The sequence below is a fragment of the Oncorhynchus mykiss genome, chromosome 8, assembly GCF_013265735.2.
Source record: "Oncorhynchus mykiss isolate Arlee chromosome 8, USDA_OmykA_1.1, whole genome shotgun sequence".
NCBI classification, from domain to species: Eukaryota; Metazoa; Chordata; class Actinopteri; order Salmoniformes; family Salmonidae; genus Oncorhynchus; species Oncorhynchus mykiss.
The window spans coordinates 84,768,415-84,793,414 of record NC_048572.1 but is presented as its reverse complement, the minus strand read 5'-3'; the positions used below and the strand labels follow the sequence as shown (position 1 = coordinate 84,793,414).

The window sequence follows — 25,000 nt, the reverse complement described above, 5'->3', positions numbered from 1 at the left end:
TGTGTCCCACTTGTTGTTGATTCTTCACAAAAAAATACAGTTTTATATCTTTATGTTTGAAGACTGAAATGTGGCAAAAGGTCGCAAAGTTCAAGGGGGCCGAATACTTTCGCAAGGCACTGTATATATATATTTTTTTACGTGCGTTTTGGCAGAAATGCCTTCTGGAACATGTGAACTTCCATGTGCCTCAATAACAAGCTCTTATTCCTTCTGTAAATACAAATAAAAAGTTTAAATTACGAGTCTAGTTGGTTTAGCCAAGGAAAAAGACAGGAACTTACCAGCTAGCAATGATTGGCTGAGCTAATGGACGTGTTGAACGAGAGATGAGTTCGGATTGGTTTGCCAAGCTTCTTTAAAAGAAGCGTTGCCATGGAGAACTACAAAAGCAGGTGCTACTGCTCGCAATTATTTAACCTTTATTTAACTAGTCAAGTCAGTTAAGATCAAATTCTTATTTTCAATGACGGCCTAGGAACAGTGGGTTAACTGCCTTGTTCAGGGGCAGAACGACAGATTTTTACCCTGTCAGCTCGGGGATTCGATCTTGCAACCTTTCAGTTACTGGCCCAACACTCTAACCAATAGGCTACCTGCTGCCTCTACACTCTAACCACTAGGCTACCCTGCCGCCTCTACACTCTAACCACTAGGCTACCCTGCCGCCTCTACACTCTAACCACTAGGCTACCCTGCCGCCTCTACACTCTAACCACTAGGCTACCCTGCCGCCTCTACACTCTAACCAATAGGCTACCTGCTGCCTCTACACTCTAACCACTAGGCTACCCTGCCGCCTCTACACTCTAACCACTAGGCTACCCTGCTGCCCCATTGTTACTATGCAAATAACAATTTCTCTGTACAATTGACACCTTCTGTATCCTGTGCATGTGACAAATACACTTTGATTGTACTTGATATAGTGTGTGTTTACCAGAGATGGTAATGTGAAGAACAACATGACCTGCACCAACGTCAGATTAGGATAAAGGACAAGGACGAGATAAGGTGTATTTTTACCACTACTGTTTTGCTTGTACTTTCACCACTTTTAGTCTTGAAATCTTTGGTTGTTGACTACACTACCTTACTCACTCTGTTTAGCACATGGCCTCACATGTGAATCCTCAAAGAGATGGGTGGAGCTAAAGCTTAAGAGGGTGTGAACGATGCTGAATGGGTGGAGCTAAAGCTTAAGAGGTTGTGAACGATGCTGAATGGGTGGAGCTAAAGCTTAAGAGGGTGTGAATGATGCTGAATGGGTGGAGCTAAAGCTTAAGAGGTTGTGAACGATGCTGAATGGGTGGAGCTAAAGCTTAAGAGGGTGTGAATGATGCTGAATGGGTGGAGCTAAACGCTTAAGAGGGTGTGAATGACGCTGAATGGGTGGAGCTAAAGCTTAAGAGGGTGTGAATGATGCTGAATGGGTGTAGACAAAGGAGAGCTCTCCAGTAGGTGTACCAAAACTGGGGCGGCAGGGTAGCCTAGTGGTTAGAGCGTTGGACTAGTAACCAGAAAGTTGCAAGTTCAAACCCCCGAACAGTCGTTCTGCCCCTGAACAGGCAGTTAACCACTGTTCCTAGACCGTCATTGTAAATAAGAATTTGTTCTTAACTGACTTGCCTGGTTAAATAAAGGTAAAAAAAAACATTCAAGGGACATTTTCTCAAAAGTAGGGTCACAAGTTTATCAAATTTCAAAGCAGAATGACTTTTCCATTGTTCCTCAACTGCAGTGTGTGATTATCTAGCTCTGAGTCTCTACTTTTATCCAATGTTAAAAACACCATTTCAAATATCGCTACATAAGACTGAATCCAGGTGGTAATGACGCATTTTGATGTGGCCGGTTCTAAATGTGTCTATCATTAGATTTTTCCTATATTTAAAAAAGCATTTTAGTCATTTCAAAATGTGGCATATTCCCCCCACTACTGTTGAACAGGAACAGGAACAAATCCAATATTCCTTTTTTTTTTATATTGTCCTAATATTTGCTGTACATGAGCTTGTGTCCTCAAAAGTGAATACACCTCAGCAAATGTAGAACTATTTGTTTTTACCCAAAAAGGTGAGTTCCAGACCTTTCTAGAACTATGCAGCATTACTAGTTATTGTTTATGGCAATCTCAAGAAAAACGAGTGCTTTTGGGTATGTCTATTGAGGCGTAAATCAAAATGTTGCCATAACATACAAGAGGTTTTAAAAATGTGGCTAAATCCACAGAGGAATGCGTAAAGATGTGACTGCTGCCCATAGGATGCCTCGTTACCGCCAGCCTAGTGTGTGTGTGTGTGTAAAACCTCTAATTACAGCAATGAGCTGTGTAGCTGCAACTTCAAACACATTAATTATAGAGAGTTGCCTCCTAGGAACACTCCATCACGCTCCGAACAAAATAAAGAAGTGGGAAAAGAGAGGGAAGTGGGAAAAGGAGACGTGACTAAGTGTGTTGTGTTCCAGTTTCCAGGGCTCAGAGGGAGAGCCAGACGTGAACTATGCACGAGGACAGAACCACAGGACGAAGAAGACAAGAGAGAGAAGGGATGTCATAAAAAGAGTTGGCGTTGAGGGTGATGAGCCTTAACCCTGGATAGCAAGTCTGAAAGTCACTGAGGAAGGTCAACACAGAGAGAGGACCAGAAGAGAGAGATCACGAGTATAGAGAGAAGAGAGAGATCACGAGTATAGAGAGAAGAGAGAGATCACGAGTATAGAGAGAAGAGAGAGATCACCAGTATAGAGAGATCCCCAGTATAGAGAGAAGAGAGAGATCACCAGTATAGAGAGAAGAGAGAGATCACCAGTATAAAGAGATCACCAGTATAGAGAGAAGAGAGAGATCACCAGTATAGAGAGAAGAGAGAGATCACCAGAGAAGAGAGAGATCACCAGTATAGAGAGAAGAGAGAGATCACCAGTATAGAGAGAAGAGAGAGATCACCAGAGAAGAGAGAGATCACCAGAGAAGAGAGAGATCACCAGAGAAGAGAGAGATCACCAGTATAGAGAGAAGAGAGAGATCATCAGTATAGAGAGAAGAGAGAGATCACCAGAGAAGAGAGAGATCACCAGAGAAGAGAGAGATCACCAGTATAGAGAGAAGAGAGAGATCACCAGTATAGAGAGAAGAGAGAGATCACCAGAGAAGAGAGAGATCACCAGTATAGAGAGATCACCAGTATAGAGAGATCACCAGTATAGAGAGTACAGGAAGAAGAGATGTAAAGCCGTACCTGTAGCAGAAACCAGAAGTGACACATAGAAACCAGAAGAGACCAGTAGAAACTTGTAAAACCAGTTAAGACCAATAGAGACCAGTAGAAACAAGTAGATACCAGAAGAGACCAGTAGAAACCAGTAGATACCAGAAGATACCAGAAGATACCAGTAGATACCAGTAGATACCAGAAGAGACCAGTAGAAACCTGTAAAAACCAGTTAAGACCAATAGAGACCAGTATAGACCAGTAGAGACCAATAGTGACCTGTAAAAAATAGCATAAATCAGTAGAGACAAGTCGAGACGGACAAACCAGTAGAAAATAGTAGAAACCAGTAAAGACCAGCAGAAGACAGCAGAAACCAGCAGAAACCAGTAGAGGCCAGCAGAAACCAGCAGAGACCAGCAGAGACCAGCAAAATCCAGTAGAGACCAGCAGAGACCAGCAGAAACTAGTAGAGACCAGCAGAGACCAGTAGAGACCAGCAGAGATCAGCAGAAACCAGTAGAGACCAGCAGAGACCAGTAGAGACCAGCAGAAACCAGTAGAGACCAGCAGAAACCAGTAGAGACCAGCAGAAACCAGCAAAGACCAGCAGAAACCAGTAGAGACCAGAAACGGTTAAAGTCAAGGGACAAATAGAGAAGGGAAGATGACGGCAGGAAAGCCAAAGAGACGGACGGAAGGAGGAGTCCGTCGGAGTAGAAGGGCTTCACCCAAGGGAGGACGACGGTACAACTCAGAACCAGAACCAGAACCTACCGTCCTCTTTAGTTTTGATCCTGACCGGAGCGCTCTCTGGGCCCGGGCCCACATCAGTGTGCGCTCTAACCCACACCTGGTACTCTGTCCACTTCTCCAGGCCCTCCAGTACATAACTAGAGGCGTCCGCTCCGATTCCCGACACATTGTGGCGCTCGGGGTCCTCGCTGGCGCTGCCGGTGGACTGGTAGCTGACGGTGTACGCCACGATGGCGCCGTGGCGGGACGCGGCGGGCGGAGCCACCCAACTCACCTTGAGGGAGGTGGAGCTTAGACTGGACAGGTGCACCTCCTGAGGGGGGGCGGAGGGGGCTGTAAAGGGGGGAGGAGGGAGGGAACGAGCAGGGGAGGGAGGCATCAAGCTAAAATAATAACCAAACTAAAATAACAACATAATCAATGATGGGAAGGGAGGGGCTACAGACTCTGGACTGAGAGATTGGTTCAATCAGATATATAATAACTAATTCTGTTTTTATATGTAGATATATGTAAATAAGGAGTGTATGTGTGTGGCACATTGGTGGACTGATCACTGTGCCCTCAGCTGTATTCTGTACTCTCGTCTCTATGAGTGATGTAAGAGAGTGCAGAGGTCGCAATAACGCAGGATTCTGCATGTCTCGCACAGAAAGGGAAAGATTAAAAAACGCAGAAAAAAATATATTGCTTTGTTTTGTAAATGCAGGTCTAAAATGCTTCTTATCGCAACTTCTGCTTGGCTTCAGTCACGGTTCATTCAGAATCCATCACGTAAAAAGTTGCACTTCTCCACTCCGATAAAACATCTTTGCACTCGTCTTGACCAATCAAACTCCCGCATTCACAAACAGGCATTCTATCAGCAGACCCGATCACCCATGCCTGACGTGTCCGTCCCGTGTAGTTTCTCCGATAGGAAGTTACAATGCAACATTAACTTGAAGCACAACATTAAGAAATGTAGCCAGCTACTTACTCCCTATGATAAACATTCTGATGGCCATGCATCATGTGGCTGCTAGCCAAATATAAGCTAATTTACTTAGAAAATGTGTGGCTGCTAGCCAAATAGCATTGCACTTCAGATTTCTGAAAGCTAATGCAACCCCCTGGTGTTAACACAGTGCCCCCTGGTGTGTTTAACACAGTGCCCCCTGGTGTTAACACAGTGCCCCCTAGTGTTTTAACACAGTGCCCCCTGGTATGTTAACACAGTGCCCCCTGGTGTTAACACAGTGCCCCCTGGTGTGTTAACACAGTGCCCCCTGGTGTGTTAACACAGTGCCCCCTAGTGTGTTAACACAGTGCCCCCTGGTGTGTTAACACAGTGCCCCCTAGTGTGTTAACACAGTGCCCCCTAGTGTGTTAACACAGTGCCCCCTAGTGTGTTAACACAGTGCCCCCTAGTGTGTTAACACAGTGCCCCCTAGTGTGTTAACACAGTGCCCCCTAGTGTGTTAACACTGTCAGCGTATCCCTGAGCTTGATGACAGTGGTTGGTGTTTGTCAGTCGTAGTGTCAGCTAAGAGATATACCAGGTTTCACACACCCACCGACCTCGGTAGCACTTTACATTACAGCTCGGTAATAACATGGTAATAACCCGGCAACAACGTGGTAATAACCTGGTAATAACCTGGTAACGTGGTAATAACCCGGTAACAATGTGGTAACAACCTGGTAATAACCTGGTAACGTGGTTATAACGTGGTAATAACCCGGTAACATGGTAATATCATGGTAATAACCCGGTAACGTGGTTATAACGTGGTAATAACCTGGTAACATGGTAATAACGTGGTAATAACCCGGCAGTGTGGTAATAACCCGGTAACGTGGCAATAACGTGGTAATAACCTGGTAACATGGTAATAACGTGATAATAACGTGGTAATAACCCGGTAACGTGGTAATAACATGGTAATAACCTGGTAACGTGGTTATAACGTGGTAATAATCCAGTAACATGGTAATAACATGGTAATAACCCGGTAACGTGGTAATAACATGGTAATAACCAGGTAACGGGGTTATAACGTGGTAATAACCAGGTAACGTGGTAATAACATGGTAATAACGTGGTAATAACCCGGTAACGGGGTTATAACGTGGAAATAACCCGGTAACGTGGTAATAACGTGGTAATAACCCGGTAACGTGGTTATGTGGTAATAACCCGGTAACGTGGTAATAACATGGTAATAACCCGGTAACGTGGTAATAATGTCTGTACTACCCAATGCAGGGCACGCTGGAGACGGGCGTTATTTCATAGTTGTGATGTCTTCACTATTAATTCTACAATGTAGAACATTTTAAAAATTAAGAAAATTGTGGAATGAGTAGGTGTGTCCAAACGTTTGACTGGTACTTGCTTAATTCATTTCATTAATATTATGGTGTTTCCATTCCATGAAAAACCCTCAGGGTTTCCGTTAGGATGGAACAGAACATATGGCGCTGTACAACGTGACGCTCCTAAATTCAGAGCGTTGTCAAATTGTCAGTCGGTAAATTCAGACCGTTTCACTCTCGGAGCGCACACTGGACGTTCGGGCCGAGGAGTAGGGTTGATTTGAGCGTTCTGGCCTTAAAAACGGCAGTCAAGCACCCAAGCTACTTACAGACACACACGAGACCACTCATACCATTTTACTTGCCCTAGTAAAGTTTTCGTGTTAACCAGAGCATTGGTGACTGAAACTGTGCTGGAAACAATTTAATGACGCTTTTTCCCCGACGTTTACTGACACCGGCCATATTGAGCGCTCGTAAATGAATTGTTCTGCGCTCTGGTACACTCAGACGAGAGTGCTCTGAAATATAGTAGGCTGGTAATAACACGTACATTTTTTAACAACGTTCTTTTCTGATAATAACTAGCTCATTGTGTCCGCTGTGGAGCCCAGTTTCATAATATGGCCATATTTCCCAGCTGCTTGCCATCTTTTTGGCGTAATAGCGAAAAAAACAGGACTTATTTTAGTGCATTTTTCACCCTGCCAGCTCCTATTAGTTCTATTGAGCACCGTGGCAACAACTCCCCCTCCGAACATTCTATTCCCAGCTTATTGTTCAACGTCACAATGCCTGCTTCACTATTGTTGGCAATGAGACCTGCTCACGTTGTTTTGTAGTTAAAATGTAAACAACAAATCATTATATTGGAACTCTGCAGTCTTCCCATTGTTTCCTATGGGGGAAATATAGGCATGTCTGTCTATTTCGCCAAATATTTCGCAATGTGTATATTTTGATTTTTTTCAAGTCGGGCGCCATTTTAATCACGGGAATCTCCTCTTTCTAAGTATGTAAGCCTGAGCAGCTAGCTTGGTTGTCATCAAATGCTAGCCCCAAAGTACTTTTTGCCCTTGGTACGCTGAGCTCCCCCCCATTGTTTTCCTATGGAGAGGCATGCCGGTCTATTTCGCCAAATATCTCACTATGTATATTTAGATTTTCTTCAAGTCGCGGGCACCAATTTAAATCAGGAGAATCTCTTCTTTGTAATTATGTAAGTCTGGGCAGCGAGCTCATTTATCAGAAGTTTTTATTTTTCCCTACTTTGTCATTACGCAGACATAAGCACAGTTGACACCATCGAGGTGCGGATGTTTACTTTCTACACAAGTTGTTTTTTTCCCAGTTTCGTCCGACGAACAGATTGTAGTGGTAACATAAAAAGGGATTTTTTTTTGTGCCATTTAGGCCAAATGGAATTGTAAGCATCACTCCAGTCATAACAGGCTCTGTGAATGTTCCATTCTATTCATTTGCTATTGGCTCGCGCTAGTGTTCCAGCTTAGACAACGTTCCATTCTATTAATTTGCTATGGGCTCGCGCTAGTGTTCCAGCTTAGACAACGTTCCATTCTATTAATTTGCTATGGGCTCGCGCTAGTGTTCCAGCTTAGACAACGTTCCATTCTATTCATTTGCTATGGGCTCGCGCTAGTGTTCCAGCTTAGACAACGTTCGTAAGCCGTTTTTTCAGCCTTTGGTGAATTTTGACTCGTTCTTTTGTCCAGAGTGGTAAACACTGTTGAAGTGTATATCTGTAATACATACATGCAGACACAGCATCATTCAAAGAATGGAGTTTGATACACCTGGTATTGGATAATGACTGAAAAAGAATGTCTCATAGAGATTCATACCTGAACCGCACCTTTATTTGCCAAGGAAGAGTACATGATCAGTGAATATATTCAAAGCATAGGCTACAATGTGGGGATCTCATGCGTGGTACTAACTACAGTACATGTGTATATAGGACTTGCATCCTTGGCCCAATAAAGTTATTATATTCTACTCAATCCATAGGCTTCATTAATGCCATTCACACTTGAAGTTGATTCAACAACTATGATAGCTGAGGTTCATAGATTGGTATGAATATTAGTTCAGTATTAGTTCAGAACCTAACGTTTTAGGGTCCATACACAGATCGGCTACATACTGTAGCTAGCTACACATCCATAGGCATACAGTTATTTTTATCCTCCACTACACAATAAGCAAGTAAATAGTGAGCTAACGTTAGCTATGTTACTTCAGCTGCATGACAAAGCAAGCTTACACAATTGTACATTTAATTTGCAGTAAATGCTTTAGCTAGCTAGACTCTTCACATCCACTGTTTCTCAAGATGGCAGCCTGGTTTGCTGGTTCTCAGGAATCCCTAAAACATTAAAACAACCCGAAATTACAATGTCATACTGTTCTCATGTCATAACACCAGCTAGCTAGCTGGCTAATGTTAGCTAGTCAGTTAACTTGCTAATTTGCGATTTTTATAAATTTACTTTTGACAAAAATATATGCACGATCGTTTGTCTCTAACACTAACTAACATATTCCTCTCAAATGTACATTTTTAGCTTGACTCATTATGACGTTATAACTACTTACATCTGTTTCCCCCGTAATGTTTTGTCAGCCATCTTTGTTGAAGTCTGAAGAAAGCCACCAGAGAAGGGTGGCTCGCGTCAAATTCGTCATCAGAACTACTCGATATGATTGATCATATAAAAAACATTGGGACCCAAATGCATAATAATGAGTGCTCTAACGCCCCCTTGTGGTGGTCTGGAGCAATGCCGCTGAGTCCCGCGGCGGGTGTAAAAACGAAACTTTTAAAAGGAGGAACCACTGTAATTGCGTGGTAATAACGTAATAACTAGGTCATCTCCTGTAATTACCATTAGTTACCAATAGTAGTTACCGGTGTAGGCCCGTCATTGTAAAATAAGAATTTGTTCTTAACTGACTTGCCTAGTTAAATAAAGGTTAAAAAAAAATATATATAAAAAAATATATCTAAATAAGTGGTTTCCCACCAATCCCTTCCTATCATCTCAACTACACTCCTGGTCAACGAATGTCAAATCTTTTTTATTCTATAAAGAAGCTTTGTTAGCGCCTAGAGCAGCAGGATACAGCCACATGACAGGCTTATGGGGAATGGATATAACTGGAATTTAAAAAATAAAGAAATATATATATATATATATATATATATATATATATATATATATATATATATATATATATATATATATATATATATATAATCATTTAACCTTTATTTAATAAGGCAAGTCAGTTAAGAACAAATTCTTATTTACAATGACGGCACTACCCCGGCCAAACCCGGACGACGCTGGGGCCACCCTTTTGGGTCTCCGCCCCCATGTTAAACGAGCTGTAATGTAAAGTGCTCCTCAAACTTTTCCAGTTCAGTGAAAACAGTATGTTTTATCTTTCCATCTCTAGCAGAAAACCTAATAAGTGACATTGACCAACTCTCCACAGTCCAGAGGCCATAGTCACAACATCTGGCTAGGGTATCACAATGAAAACAGGACACCCAAATACCAAACGCAACGACCACATGCACCTACAGTACTCAGGTTGATAACATAGCAGAAGAAACAATACAGAAGAAAGGATGGGAGAAAAGATAAGCCGGGGTCGGGGGTCGGGGGTCGGGGGGGGGGGGGGGGGGGGGGGGGGGTGTTGCTGTCCTTTTAACAACTAGAGCAATGAATGTCAACAGGAAGTAGAATATTTATTTTCTTCACAAATAATCCTCAGAGCTATATGAGATGAAAAATCCCTAAATAAATAGAGCACTCTCAGGCGCCGGGCATCGGGCGCCGGGCATCAGGCGCTGGGCGGGCTGGGAAGAGGAGGCTTTCACCAGGTGGTCTTAAAACTGCCCAGAGCAGAGAGAGAGAATCTACCCCACTACAAAGACCCTGAGGACCATGGTGACAGAGAAGGGTAACACGATGAATGAAAAATGAAAACAACTTTAGCTGTGTGTGTGTGTGTGTGTGTGTGTGAGAGCGTGTCTGACAAGACAACTGTAAGATCAAAGAGGCCTAAGGAGGAGAGGAGGAGAAAAAGACTGGGGAGAGAAAGAGACAGAGAGAGAGAGACAGAGAGAGAGAGAACGAGAGGAAGAGAGAGACAGAGACAGAGAGAGAGAGACAGAGGGAGAGAGAGCGAGAGTAAAACGGAACAGAGAACCAGGAAGCGGTAGAGCTCCCTCCTCCTCTCCCTCCCCCTCCTCTCCTCCCCCTCCTCTTCTGCTCCTTCCTCCTCTCCCTCCCCTCCTCCTCTTCTCTCCTCCTCTCCCTCCTTCTCCTCTCCCTCCCCTTCTCTCCTCCTCTCCCTCCTTCTCCTCTCCCTCCCCTTCTCTCCTCCTCTCCCTCCTCCTCCACTCCTTCCCCCTCCTCTCGCTCCTCCTCCGCTCCTTCCTCCTCTACCTCCTGACTTGACTACTGATTGTCACGTCTAGACATTTCTTAACCGGTTGTTCATTGCTCTTGTTCTTAAAATCAAAGATCACAAACCACATCACATACTCATAATAAACCAAATTATATAGAAATAAATTGATTGGCTTATGCAGGGGGCACACTGAACACACAGATAAAACTGAACACACAAAGAACACACAGAGAACACTGAACACACAGATAAAACTGAACACACAGAGAAAACTGAACACACAGAGAAAACTGAACACACAGAGAAAACTGAACACACAGAGAACACTGAACACACAGAGAACACTGAACACACAGAGAAAACTGAACACACAGAGAAAACTGAACACACAACGAACACACAGAACACTGTACACACAGAGAACACTGAACACACAGAGAACACTGAACACACAGAGAACACTGAACACACAGAGAACACTGAACACACAGAGAACACTGAACACACAGAGAACACTGAACACCTGAACACACAGAGAACACTGAACACACAGAGAACACTGAACACACAGAGAACACTGAACACACCTTAACCTTTATCCCTAGAGTACCTCAGTAATGTACTTGGCCCAAGCTGGCCACAGCCTCAATACAGTGGCTCCCTCTCTCCCACACAGGAAGGAGGGTTAGTATGGTAGAAAACCCTGAGACCAGGGAAATCAGAAGAGTGGGAGTGGTATCGTGGCTGTTTGGGACCAACTGCAGGTCAGCAAGTGAAAGAATTGAAGAGAATGAGGAAGTGGAGGACGAGCAGGAACAGGTGTTGGGATCGTAGCTGTTTAGTTTGAAACAGCTGCTGGGCAACTGACACTTGAGGTGGAGGTGATTCTCCTGGGTTAGTGGAAAATACGGAAAGGGACAAAGAGAGAGAGAGAGAGAGAGAGAGAGAGAGAGAGAGAGAGAGAGAGAGAGAGAGAGAGAGAGAGAGTACTCACTGGACTGGGCGGTGCGAGCCTCTATGGGCTGTGTGTAGACTCCCAGGCCGAACTCGGAGCGGGCTGCCAGGGAGAAACGGTACAGGGTGTCGGGCTTCAGACCCTCCACGGCGTATGACCCCGCAGGGTTAAAAGTCACGTGGATCTGATAAGAGGGAGATATTTTTATTAAATCATTCTAGTAAGTCTAATACACAAAGCATTAGTAATCTCCCATTAACAACAAACATGTACAAGTCTGAGTTGAAGAGTTTTAATGTCACGTTATAGGACTCGGCCCCCAATAGCGTGTTTTAATCTACTCTTTGTAGTTCGGTGAATTATAAACTGATTCTGCAGTGGTTTATTTGTAGTATTAAAAACCAATATCTGAGAAACCTCAAATAACACGCCATTGCCTCCCTGAATCGGGACAAGACCCTGCTACAGTCTGTGTATCAAAAAAACGGAATATTAACCCAGAGCAAAAAAACACCTTTCAAAACGGTCCACATTTGTTGAGAGGTTAAATTGCTTTCTTTGCCTATTGATTGAACAGAAGAAAGGAGAAGCCACTATTATAGCTGACGGAGCTGAGAAGCACTCAGACAGAATCATTGTTGTGGCTGTCGATATGACCACTGCTTTATACACTTCTCCCACAGAGGAGAGAGGACAGGAGGAAATGCATTACATAGCTTTTACTCTGACACATAACCATTCAGAGAAATGACATGGCACAGCTCTCTCTTGGTGAGGAGAAACGTGTATCTGCTGAGTAACAGAGGAGCCTGCAAAACAGTAAAGAGTGTGCGAGTGGAGAGAGACAGATTGGGAGACGAGAGAGACGGAGGAGGACGACATGATCCAGGCTCTTGTCTTTCCTACCTTGTTGTCAGAGTTAGCCTCCCAGTACTGTAGCTCGTACTTAGTGATGGTGTCCTGGACAGGCCACAGCCAGGTCAACATGATACGAGTATCCAACTCTGCTTCTGCCTCGAAGCTGGATGGTTGGGCAGGAACTGGGGGGACAGGAGTGAGTGTTAGGACACAGGGACAGAGTAGGACAGGTGAGTATTTGGACACAGGGACAGAGTAGGACAGGTATGTGTTTGGACACAGGGACAGAGTAGGGCAGGTGAGTGTTTGGACACAGGGACAGAGTAGGGCAGGTGAGTGTTAGGACACAGGGACAGAGTAGGACAGGTAGGACTCCCCACACTAAGATACACACCCCACAGTAAGATACACTCCCCACAGTAAGATACACTCCCCACAGTAAGATACACTCCCCACAGTAAGATACACTCCCCACAGTAAGATACACTCCCCACAGTAAGATACACTCCCCACAGTAAGATACACTCCCCACAGTAAGATACACTCCCCACAGTAAGATACACTCCCCACAGTAAGATACACTCCCCACAGTAAGATACACTCCCCACAGTAAGATACACTCCCCACAGTAAGATACACACCCCACAGTAAGATACACACCCCACAGTAAGATACACTCCCTCTCTCACCTCCCTGCTGAGTCTTGACCTGCAGTATATCTGAGGGGGGTCCGTCCCCTACAGAGGTGAACCCCAGCACCCTGAGGCTGTAGGTGATATCAGTGGTCAGCCCTGAGATGGTGGTCAGTCTGCTGTCGTCTGTGTTGTGTTTCTGCCAGCCACTCAGAGGGTCGTTCATGTCTGAACTGTAGTACACGCGGTACCTGGCAGACAGTTACAAATCAATCATTACATTCAACATTTGACAAACCAAAAGTGGAAAGAACCTGTACCTATATGTGACATGATAAGACAAGATAGCACGTTATTAAATAGTGTCAGTATTTCTTAATTATTTGTATATTTGTTTGATTGTTTTATTTCTTTTTTAGTTAGAAAATAACAATCATACCTTATCCTGTATACAGTACCTTCAGAAAGTATTCACACCCCTTGACTTTTTCCACATTTTGTTGTGTTACAGCCTGAATTTAAAATGGATTAAATGTAGATTTTGTGTCACTGGCCTACACACAATACCCCATCATGACATCACAATACCCCATCATGACATCACAATACTCCCTCATGACATCACAATACCCCATCATGACATCACAATACTCCATCATGACATCACAATACCCCATCATGACATCACAATACCCCATCATGACATCACAATACCCCATCATGACATCCCAATACCCCATCATGACATCACAATACCCCATCATGACATCACAATACCCCATCATGACATCACAATACCCCATCATGACATCACAATACCCCATCATGACATCACAATATCCCAACATACTGTAAGGTCACTCCGTCGAGCAGTGAATTTCAAACACAGATTCAAACCACAAAGACCAGGGAGGTTTTACAATTATGTTTTTAGAAATTAATAAAAAATGAAGCTGAAATGTCTTGAGTCAAAATGTGCTTAACAAGTCACATAATAAGTTGCATGGACTCACTGTGTGAAATAATTGTGTTTAACATGATTGTTGAATTACTAATCATCTCTGGACCCCACACATACTGTAAGGTCCCTCATCTCTGTACTCCAACACATACTGTAAGGTCCCTCATCTCTGTACTCCAACACATACTGTAAGGTCCCTCACCTCTGTACTCCAACACATACTGTAAGGTCCCTCATCTCTGTACTCCAACACATACTGTAAGGTCCCTCATCTCTGTACTCCAACACATACTGTAAGGTCCCTCATCTCTGTACTCCAACACATACTGTAAGGTCCCTCATCTCTGGACCCCACACATACTGTAAGGTCCCTCATCTCTGTACTCCAACACATACTGTAAGGTCCCTCATCTCTGTACCCCACACATACAATTATCTGTAAGGTCCCTCATCTCTGGACCCCACACATACTGTAAGGTCCCTCATCTCTGTACCCCACACATACTGTAAGGTCCCTCATCTCTGGACCCCACACATACTGTAAGGTCCCTCATCTCTGTACCCCACACATACTGTAAGGTCCCTCATCTCTGTACCCCACACATACTGTAAGGTCCCTCATCTCTGTACCCCACACATACAATTATCTGTAAGGTCCCTCATCTCTGTACCCCACACATACAATTATCTGTAAGGTCCCTCATCTCTGAACCCCACACATACTGTAAGGTCCCTCATCTCTGTACCCCACACATACTGTAAGGTCCCTCATCTCTGGACCCCACACATACTGTAAGGTCCCTCATCTCTGTACCCCACACATACAATTATCTGTAAGGTCCCTCATCTCTGTACCCCACACATACTGTAAGGTCCCTCATCTCTGTACTCCACACATACAATTATCTGTAAGGTCCCTCATCTCTGTACCCCACACATACTGTAAGGTCCCTCATCTCTGTACCCCACACATACTGTAAGGTCCCTCATCTCTGTACCCCACACATACTGTAAGGTCCCTCATCTCTGTACCCCACACATACAATTATCTGTAAGGTCCCTCATCTCTGTACCCCACACATACTGTAAGGTCCCTCATCTCTGTACCCCACACATACAATTATCTGTAAGGTCCCTCATCTCTGTACCCCACACATACAATTATCTGTAAGGTCCCTCATCTCTGGACCCCACACATACTGTAAGGTCCCTCATCTCTGAACCCCACACATACTGTAAGGTCCCTCATCTCTGTACCCCACACATACTGTAAGGTCCCTCATCTCTGTACCCCACACATACTGTAAGGTCCCTCATCTCTGTACCCCACACATACTGTAAGGTCCCTCATCTCTGGACCCCACACATACTGTAAGGTCCCTCATCTCTGGACCCCACACATACTGTAAGGTCCCTCATCTCTGTACCCCACACATACAATTATCTGTAAGGTCCCTCATCTCTGGACCCCACACATACTGTAAGGTCCCTCATCTCTGGACCCCACACATACTGTAAGGTCCCTCATCTCTGTACCCCACACATACTGTAAGGTCCCTCATCTCTGTACCCCACACATACTGTAAGGTCCCTCATCTCTGTACCCCACACATACTGTAAGGTCCCTCATCTCTGTACTCCACACATACTGTAAGGTCCCTCATCTCTGTACTCCACACATACTGTAAGGTCCCTCATCTCTGTACCCCACACATACTGTAAGGTCCCTCATCTCTGGACCCCACACATACAATTATCTGTAAGGTCCCTCATCTCTGTACTCCAACACATACTGTAAGGTCCCTCATCTCTGTACCCCACACATACTGTAAGGTCCCTCATCTCTGTACCCCACACATACTGTAAGGTCCCTCATCTCTGGACCCCACACATACTGTAAGGTCCCTCATCTCTGTACCCCACACATACTGTAAGGTCCCTCATCTCTGTACTCCAACACATACTGTAAGGTCCCTCATCTCTGTACTCCACACATACTGTAAGGTCCCTCATCTCTGTACCCCACACATACTGTAAGGTCCCTCATCTCTGGACCCCACACATACTGTAAGGTCCCTCATCTCTGTACCCCACACATACTGTAAGGTCCCTCATCTCTGTACCCCACACATACTGTAAGGTCCCTCATCTCTGTACCCCACACATACAATTATCTGTAAGGTCCCTCATCTCTGTACCCCACACATACAATTATCTGTAAGGTCCCTCATCTCTGAACCCCACACATACTGTAAGGTCCCTCATCTCTGTACCCCACACATACTGTAAGGTCCCTCATCTCTGGACCCCACACATACTGTAAGGTCCCTCATCTCTGTACCCCACACATACAATTATCTGTAAGGTCCCTCATCTCTGGACCCCACACATACTGTAAGGTCCCTCATCTCTGTACCCCACACATACTGTAAGGTCCCTCATCTCTGTACCCCACACATACTGTAAGGTCCCTCATCTCTGTACCCCACACATACAATTATCTGTAAGGTCCCTCATCTCTGTACCCCACACATACAATTATCTGTAAGGTCCCTCATCTCTGAACCCCACACATACTGTAAGGTCCCTCATCTCTGTACCCCACACATACTGTAAGGTCCCTCATCTCTGGACCCCACACATACTGTAAGGTCCCTCATCTCTGTACCCCACACATACTGTAAGGTCCCTCATCTCTGTACCCCACACATACTGTAAGGTCCCTCATCTCTGTACCCCACACATACAATTATCTGTAAGGTCCCTCATCTCTGAACCCCACACATACTGTAAGGTCCCTCATCTCTGTACCCCACACATACTGTAAGGTCCCTCATCTCTGGACCCCACACATACTGTAAGGTCCCTCATCTCTCTACCCCACACATACAATTATCTGTAAGGTCCCTCATCTCTGTATCCCACACATACTGTAAGGTCCCTCATCTCTGTACCCCACACATACTGTAAGGTCCCTCATCTCTGGACCCCACACATACTGTAAGGTCCCTCATCTCTGTACCCCACACATACTGTAAGGTCCCTCATCTCTGTACCCCACACATACTGTAAGGTCCCTCATCTCTGGACCCCACACATACTGTAAGGTCCCTCATCTCTGTATCCCACACATACTGTAAGGTCCCTCATCTCTGTACCCCACACATACTGTAAGGTCCCTCATCTCTGTACCCCACACATACTGTAAGGTCCCTCATCTCTGTACTCCACACATACTGTAAGGTCCCTCATCTCTGTACCCCACACATACTGTAAGGTCCCTCATCTCTGGACCCCACACATACTGTAAGGTCCCTCATCTCTGTACCCCACACATACTGTAAGGTCCCTCATCTCTGGACCCCACACATACTGTAAGGTCCCTCATCTCTGTACCCCACACATACTGTAAGGTCCCTCATCTCTGTACCCCACACATACTGTAAGGTCCCTCATCTCTGTACCCCACACATACTGTAAGGTCCCTCATCTCTGGACCCCACACATACTGTAAGGTCCCTCATCTCTGTACCCCACACATACTGTAAGGTCCCTCATCTCTGTACCCCACACATACTGTAAGGTCCCTCATCTCTGTACCCCACACATACTGTAAGGTCCCTCATCTCTGTACCCCACACATACTGTAAGGTCCCTCATCTCTGTACCCCACACATACTGTAAGGTCCCTCATCTCTGTACCCCACACATACTGTAAGGTCCCTCATCTCTGTACCCCACACATACAATTATCTGTAAGGTCCCTCATCTCTGTATCCCACACATACTGTAAGCTCAGTCGGGAAGTGAATTTCAAACACAGATTCAAACCACAAAGACCAGGGAGGTTTTCCAATGCTTCGCAAATGGCACCAATTGGCAGATGGGTAAAAAAACAAAAAAAAACAGACATTGAATATCCCTCTGAGCAAGCTTGTTCAGAATATAAAATATTCTAAAACATACATCCTGTTTGCAACAAGGCACTAAAGTAATACTGCAAAAAATGTGGCAAAGCAATTAACTTTTTGTCCTGAATTCAAAGTGTTGTATTGGATTTACCCCAAAACATAACACATTACTGAGAACCACTCTTCATATTTTCAAGCATAGTGGTGGCTGCATCATGTTAAGGGTATGCTTGTCATCAGCAAGGACTAGTGAGTTTTTAAGGATAAAAAAATGAACTGAATTGAGCTAAGCACAGGCACCTGGTTCAGTCTGCTTTCCACCAGACTCTGGGAGATTAATTCACCTTTCAGCAGGACAATAACCTAAAACACAAGGCCAAATCTACACTGGAGTTGCTTACGAAGAAGACAGACATGTTCCTGAGTGGCCGAGTTACAGTTTTGACTGAAATCTGATTGAAAATCTATGGCAACAACCTGAAAATGGTTGTCTAGCAATGATCAACAACCAATTTGACAAAGCTTGAAGAATTTTGAATAGAATAATGGGCTAATGTTGTACAATTGAGGTGTGCAAAGCTCTCAGAGAATTACCCAGAAAGACTCAGCTGTAATCACTGCCAGAGGTGATTCTAACATCTACACTTATTGGAAATTAGATTTGTATTTCATTTTCAATACATTTGCAAAACATTTCTAAAAACTTGGGTTAAAAGCAACAACATCAATTGAATCCATTTTGAATTCAGGCTGTAACACAACACAATGTGGAATAGGTCAAGGGGTGTGAATACTTTCTGAAGGCACCGTCTGTATGACATTTTGCTTATAAATGACTTGTGAAACATCTATCATTAAGCCTTCGTAAGACATAGGCTGTGTCCTAAATGGCACATTTGACTCAAAAAGTAGGTCACGATATAGGGATTAGGGTGTCATTTGGGACACAGTCATATTCACATGCTATGAAGTGTCTAGGAATGCTTCATTGAGCCTACATAAGACATATTCACGTTCATTTTACCCTCTGATCTGTCCGTTAGGTTCCTCGGGCGGTTCCCATTGGACCAGCATGGTGGAAGCGGACAGCATGCGGACCTGGACAGCCAGAGGGGGTGAAGAGGGAGCCTGCTCCCCCGTACGGGTCTCTACCGGGTCAGAGGGCGGCCCGCGCCCAATGTTGTTCACCGCCATCACACGGAACTCGTATTCCGAGTAGGGGCTGAGCCCGCCGATGCTGTACCGAGTGGTAGCTACTCCGTCCACCTACGATATCATCATATGGTTATTTAGCAGACACTTATATCCCAAAGATACTTACAGAACAATATCGGCGGTTCAACCCTTTCGAACCATGGTTAGAGTTGCAAAACTCCAGTAATTGTCCCAACATTCCCATGTTTTCCAGAAATCCCGGTTAGTTAGTTTCCCAGAATCAAGAGGGAAAAGCGAGACATCTGGAATTCTCCAACCAGGATTTCAGAAAAAAAACCTGGGAATTTGGGGAAAGTGACCCGGGATGTTGCAACGCTAAGCATGTTGTAACCCAGCGAGCCGTTACAACACACCTCCTGGAAGCCTGCGTCGGTGGCTTTAGCCCGGTACTGGATCATGAAGAAGGACACAGGTTCAGGGTTCCCAGAGTCCCAGATTAGGGTCACACTGGTGGCAGTGGTCTCAGTCACTATGAGAGAGGTGGGGGGCTTGGGGAGGGCTGGAGGAGGAGAGATGGAGAAACAGAGAGAGAGAGAGCGAGAGAGAGAGAGAGAGAGAGAGAGAGAGAGAGAGAGAGAGAGAGAGAGAGAGAGAGAGAGAGAGAGAGAGAGAGCGGATGAGATGTTTGTTATATGAAATGAAATCAAGGCGATCTTTCAGTACTGGATAGATGTGTTCTAAGATGACAGATGACTGAATATGCTGACTGACCCCATAACTCGAAAAGGGAACATATATATTAAGACTGTTTCATGGACTATTAATTCAAGTAATGGATATGCTTTATTCACCTCCAAATCTCCTCAGTCCGCCATATTAAAACTATCGCAACACACTCAGACATTATTGAAGATCCCAGAGGTTTACAGAGCAAGTGGACAATCACATTTAAAGATGATGACAAACACCAACCAAGAAAATGAAAGAAAGAGAGTCAGTCTGTTGAGTCAGGAGTTCCTGACTATATACAAGACACTGATATTCTACTTCCTGACAAGACACTGATATTCTACTTCCTGACTATATACATGACACTGATATTCTACTTCCTGACTATATACATGACACTGATATTCTACTTCCTGACTATATAAAACACACTGATATTCTACTTCCTGACTATATAGATGACAGTGATATTCTACTTCCTGACTATATAAAACACACTGATATTCTACTTCCTGACTATATAAAACACACTGATATTCTACTTCCTGACTATATAGATGACAGTGATATTCTACTTCCTGGCTATATACAAGACACTGATATTCTACTTCCTGGCTATATACATGACACTGATATTCTACTCCCTACTATATACAAGACACTGATATTCTACTTCCTGGCTATATACATGACACTGATATTCTACTCCCTACTATATACAAGACACTGATATTCTACATCCTGACTATATACAAGACACTGATATTCTACTTCCTGACAAGACACTGATATTCTACTTCCTGACTATAAACATGACACTGATATTCTACTATTCATTATATAATATCCTATGGGTCCTGGCAGGGATGGTCACATCACACATGAAGACCAAGGTTTCCGTTCTGAAAATGTGTCACTGGACATTTGACAGACAGCATTTTAATTTGACCGAACATTTGACAAACGTACCAGACCCCGTTATACATTGGGTGCGTAACCTGATGAACTCAATCACTGTTTGCAAAAAAAAAAAAAAGAACAAACAGTGATTGATGGTTCAAGGCATGGCAGAGTGCTATGTCAGATACCTTTCTTCTGTATTCCAAACATCCTGCAGGGCGTCTACTTTTTCACTGACAGTCTCAACTCAACAATCACCTATTTACGCAATTCTACTACACTTTAAAACGACTGGAGACCTTAGTAGAATATTTTTTTTGGAATAGGTCAAATGACAGGGTAGCCTACTCTGCTGATACGGACAAACAGATCAATTAAAAGACAACATTGTCCATATAACAGATCGAGGAAATGGGGTGACACGAAAAACAATATGAAGTCCATCTAAACCGGAGGAGGAAATGATTGTCCAAAAATAAACTTTTAAGTAGCGCAGCAAAGAAGAAGAGTGACTACGAGCAGTACTGAGTCACCGGGGATACGGTCGATGCTCTCCGCTGCTGCCATTAAGACAGGCTACAGGCCCTACTGTTGTTCACTCAAATAACTCAAATACAGTATTTTCATTGTCTTCTCTTTAAAGCAATAGCCATTTGATGTCCAAACATCCTGCAGGGCGTCTACTTTTCACTGACAGTCTCAACTCAACAATCAACTATTTGCAGAACACGCTGTTTAACTCTGGGGGGGGGACACATTGCCTTTCCTTCCAACTGTAGGGGGGGGCTGCCTTTCCTTCCAACTGTAGGCAACGTGATTTAAATGACTCTCTGTGGCACAAATGATGCTATAGTAGCCTATGTTGAATGATTTGAGTTATTTCTGTATAGACAGGAGTAGGCTAATTAGGCTACATCATTTGGGCAATTGAATTACATTTCCTTAGAGAAAGGTTAGCTTCCCCTATAGCCTTATGGACCCGCTGCCTATGAGCCTGTGTCAATTTACTATCCCCAATAGTAGAAAAGGTTATCTATTCTATTGGTCAGTTTGTCCAGATAGAAATAGCCCAAATAGACTCTAGGATAGAAGTGGGATGATAGGCCCAAATAGACTCTAGGATAGCTGTGGGATGATAGGCCCGTATAGACTCTAGGATAGCTGTGGGATGATAGGCCCAAATAGACTCTAGGATAGCTGTGGGATGATAGGCCCAAATAGACTCTAAGATAGCTGTGGGATGATAGGCCCAAATAGACTCTAGGATAGCTGTGGGATGATAGGCCCAAATAGACTCTAGGATAGCTGTGGGATGATAGGCCCAAATAGACTCTAGGATAGCTGTGGGATGATAGGCCCAAATAGACTCTAGGATAGCTGTGGGATGATAGGCCCAAATAGACTCTAGGATAGCTGTGGGATGATAGGCCCAAATAGACTCTAGGATAGCTGTGGGATGATAGGCCCAAATAGACTCTAGGATAGCTGTGGGATGATAGACTCTAGGATAGCTGTGGGATGATAGATCCCACATTCCTCCAACCAGTAGAACTGGGCTACATACAAATAAAATATTTTAAAAAAATAACATATATTTAAAAAAATATATATTAAAAAAATAATCCATCTTTTTTTTCTCTCATGGAATATTGGCCGGTGTCAATTTAATTTAGTGCCCCCCCCTTTTTAACGGCCAAAAGCCGGCTATTACCAGCTAACGGAAACCCTGACAGACACACCCACGGCCCAGTCCAGACATATGTTCCGAGCAGACACACAGACGCGTGTGTATGTGCGTGCGCGTGTATGCGTGTGTGTATGCGTGTGTGTGTGTGTGTGCGTGCGTGCGTGTATGCGTGTGTGTATGCGTGTGTGTATGCGTGCGTGTGTGTATGCGTGCGTGTGTGTATGCGTGCGTGTGTGTATGCGTGTATGCGTGTGTGTGTGTATGCGTGTGTGTGTGCGTGCATGCGTGTGTGTATGCGTGTGTGTGTGCGTGTGTGTATGCGTGTGTGTGTGTGTGTGTGTGTATGCGTGTGTGTGTGTGTGTATGCGTGTGTGTGTGTGTGTGTGTGTATGAGTGTGTGTGTGTATGCGTGTGTGTGTGTGTGTGTGTGTGCGTGTGTGTGCGTGTGTGTGTGTGTGTATGCGTGTGTGTGTGTGTGTGTGTATGCGTGTGTGTGTGTATGCGTGTATGCGTGTGTGTGTGTGTGTGTATGCGTGTGTGCGTGTGTGTGTGTGTATGCGTGTGTGTGTGTGTATGCGTGTGTGTGTGTGTGTGTATGCGTGTGTGTGTGTGCGTGTGTGTGTATGCGTGTGTGTGTATGCGTGTGTGTGTGCGTGCATGCGTGCGTGTATGCGTGTGTGTATGCGTGCGTGTGTGTATGCGTGCGTGTGTGTATGCGTGTATGCGTGTGTGTATGCGTGTGCATGTGTGCGTGTGTGTGTATGCATGTGTGTGTGTGTGTGTGTATGCGTGTGTGTGTGTGTATGCGTGTGTGTGTGTGTATGCGTGTGTGTGTGTGTGTGTGTATGCGTGTGTGTGTGTGTGCCCACACGTTTGTGCACAACTTCATGGGGTAAACTAAGTTAATCCAAATCTAAAAGTGAGTCAAACATTTCCAATTACTTTTAGTTGGTGAGGCGGTATTGCAGGCAGTTGATGGCATGCGCGTTGATGAGTGTGTGTGTGAGTGTGTGAACCCAGATAGCCCTGATAGCCAGTTGATGGCGTACGCGTCGATGAGTGTGTGTGTGTGTGTGTGTGTGTGTGAGTGTGTGAACCCAAATAGCCCTGATAGCCAGTTGATGGCGTACGCGTTGATGAGTGTGTGTGTGTGTGTGTGTGTGTGTATGTGTGTGTGTGTGTGAACCCAGATAGCCCTGATAGCCAGTTGATGGCGTACGCGTCGATGAGTGTGTGTGTGTGTGTGTGTGTGTGTGTGTGTGTGTGTGTGTGTGAACCCAAATAGCCCTGATAGCCAGTTGATCAGATCGCAGGTGAATCAAACACGCTGAAGTAACATTAACGTTGTGGTGGAAACACAAGACATCTGTTTGATCAAACTCCATAACAATCTGCCATAATGAGTCACACTGCTTGGGTTCGTCACCAACCACACTTCCCAGTCATCACAGCTTTGTAGGTACATGAGAGAACGCAGTGGTTCCGTCCCCAAAAAAATGGACACTATTCCCTATTTAGCGCACTATTTTTTTTTTTTTACCCTGGGCCTATACCGTCTCTGATCAAAAGTAGAACACTATGTTGGGATTATGGTGCGATTTGGGGATACAGCCTTTGTCATCACAGCTTGTCGTGTACGTGACAACACACAGTCCGTTCCAGAGCAGATGACTCATCATGAGATCCTTACAGTCTGGGTGACCAAAACGGCATCATCATTCCTTATATTAGTGCACTACTATCAGGGCACAAAGAGATGAGAGGATACATTTGGGACTCAAGACACGGTGTCCTCCACTGACCTAGCCAGCGTGTTGTCTTGATTCTAACACACACGCTCGCAAGCGCGCGCGCACGCGCACGCACGCACACACACAAAATCAACTGCCTGAAATACGGCCAGACTAACTGAAATACGGCCCGACTAACTGAAATACGGCCAGACTAACTGAAATACGGCCCGACTAACTGAAATACGGCCCCGACTAACTGAAATACGGCCCCGACTAACTGAAATACGGCCCCGACTAACTGAAATACGGCCCGACTAACTGAAATACGGCCCCGACTAACTGAAATACGGCCCCGACTAACTGAAATACGGCCCCGACTAACTGAAATACGGCCCGACTAACTGAAATACGGCCCGACTAACTGAAATACGGCCAGACTAACTGAAATACGGCCAGACTAACTGAAATACTGAAATACGTCCAGACTAACTGAAATACTGAAATACGGCCTGACTAACTGAAATACGGCCAGACTAACTGAAATACTGAAATACGGCCCGACTAACTGAAATACTGAAATACGGCCCGACTAACTGAAATACGGCCAGACTAACTGAAATACTGAAATACGGCCCGACTAACTGAAATACGGCCCGACTAACTGAAATACTGAAATACGGCCCGACTAACTGAAATACTGAAATACGGCCTGACTCACTGAAATACGGCCAGACTCACTGAAATACGGCCAGACTCACTGAAATACG

General features: G+C 44.6%; 1 protein-coding gene across 13 annotated transcripts in view; it reads right to left on the bottom strand.

Annotated features, from left to right (window-relative positions):
• The window catches only part of LOC110492646 (receptor-type tyrosine-protein phosphatase F), a 495,157-nt gene that overhangs the window by 138,230 nt on the left and 331,927 nt on the right, over nucleotides 1-25,000 (bottom strand). For 9 of the 13 annotated variants that reach the window (XM_036986572.1, XM_036986579.1, XM_036986575.1 and 6 more), the window contains 6 exons: nucleotides 19,598-19,743; nucleotides 19,054-19,295; nucleotides 13,215-13,408; nucleotides 12,574-12,707; nucleotides 11,707-11,851; nucleotides 3,993-4,304 (listed from right to left, as the gene is read on the bottom strand). In XM_036986572.1, the coding sequence (XP_036842467.1) occupies nucleotides 3,993-4,304; nucleotides 11,707-11,851; nucleotides 12,574-12,707; nucleotides 13,215-13,408; nucleotides 19,054-19,295; nucleotides 19,598-19,743 (1,173 nt within the window). The remainder of the gene's footprint in view (nucleotides 1-3,992; nucleotides 4,305-11,706; nucleotides 11,852-12,573; nucleotides 12,708-13,214; nucleotides 13,409-19,053; nucleotides 19,296-19,597; nucleotides 19,744-25,000) is intronic. The other 4 variants (XM_036986581.1, XM_036986585.1, XM_036986582.1 and 1 more) reach the window with 1 other exon arrangement.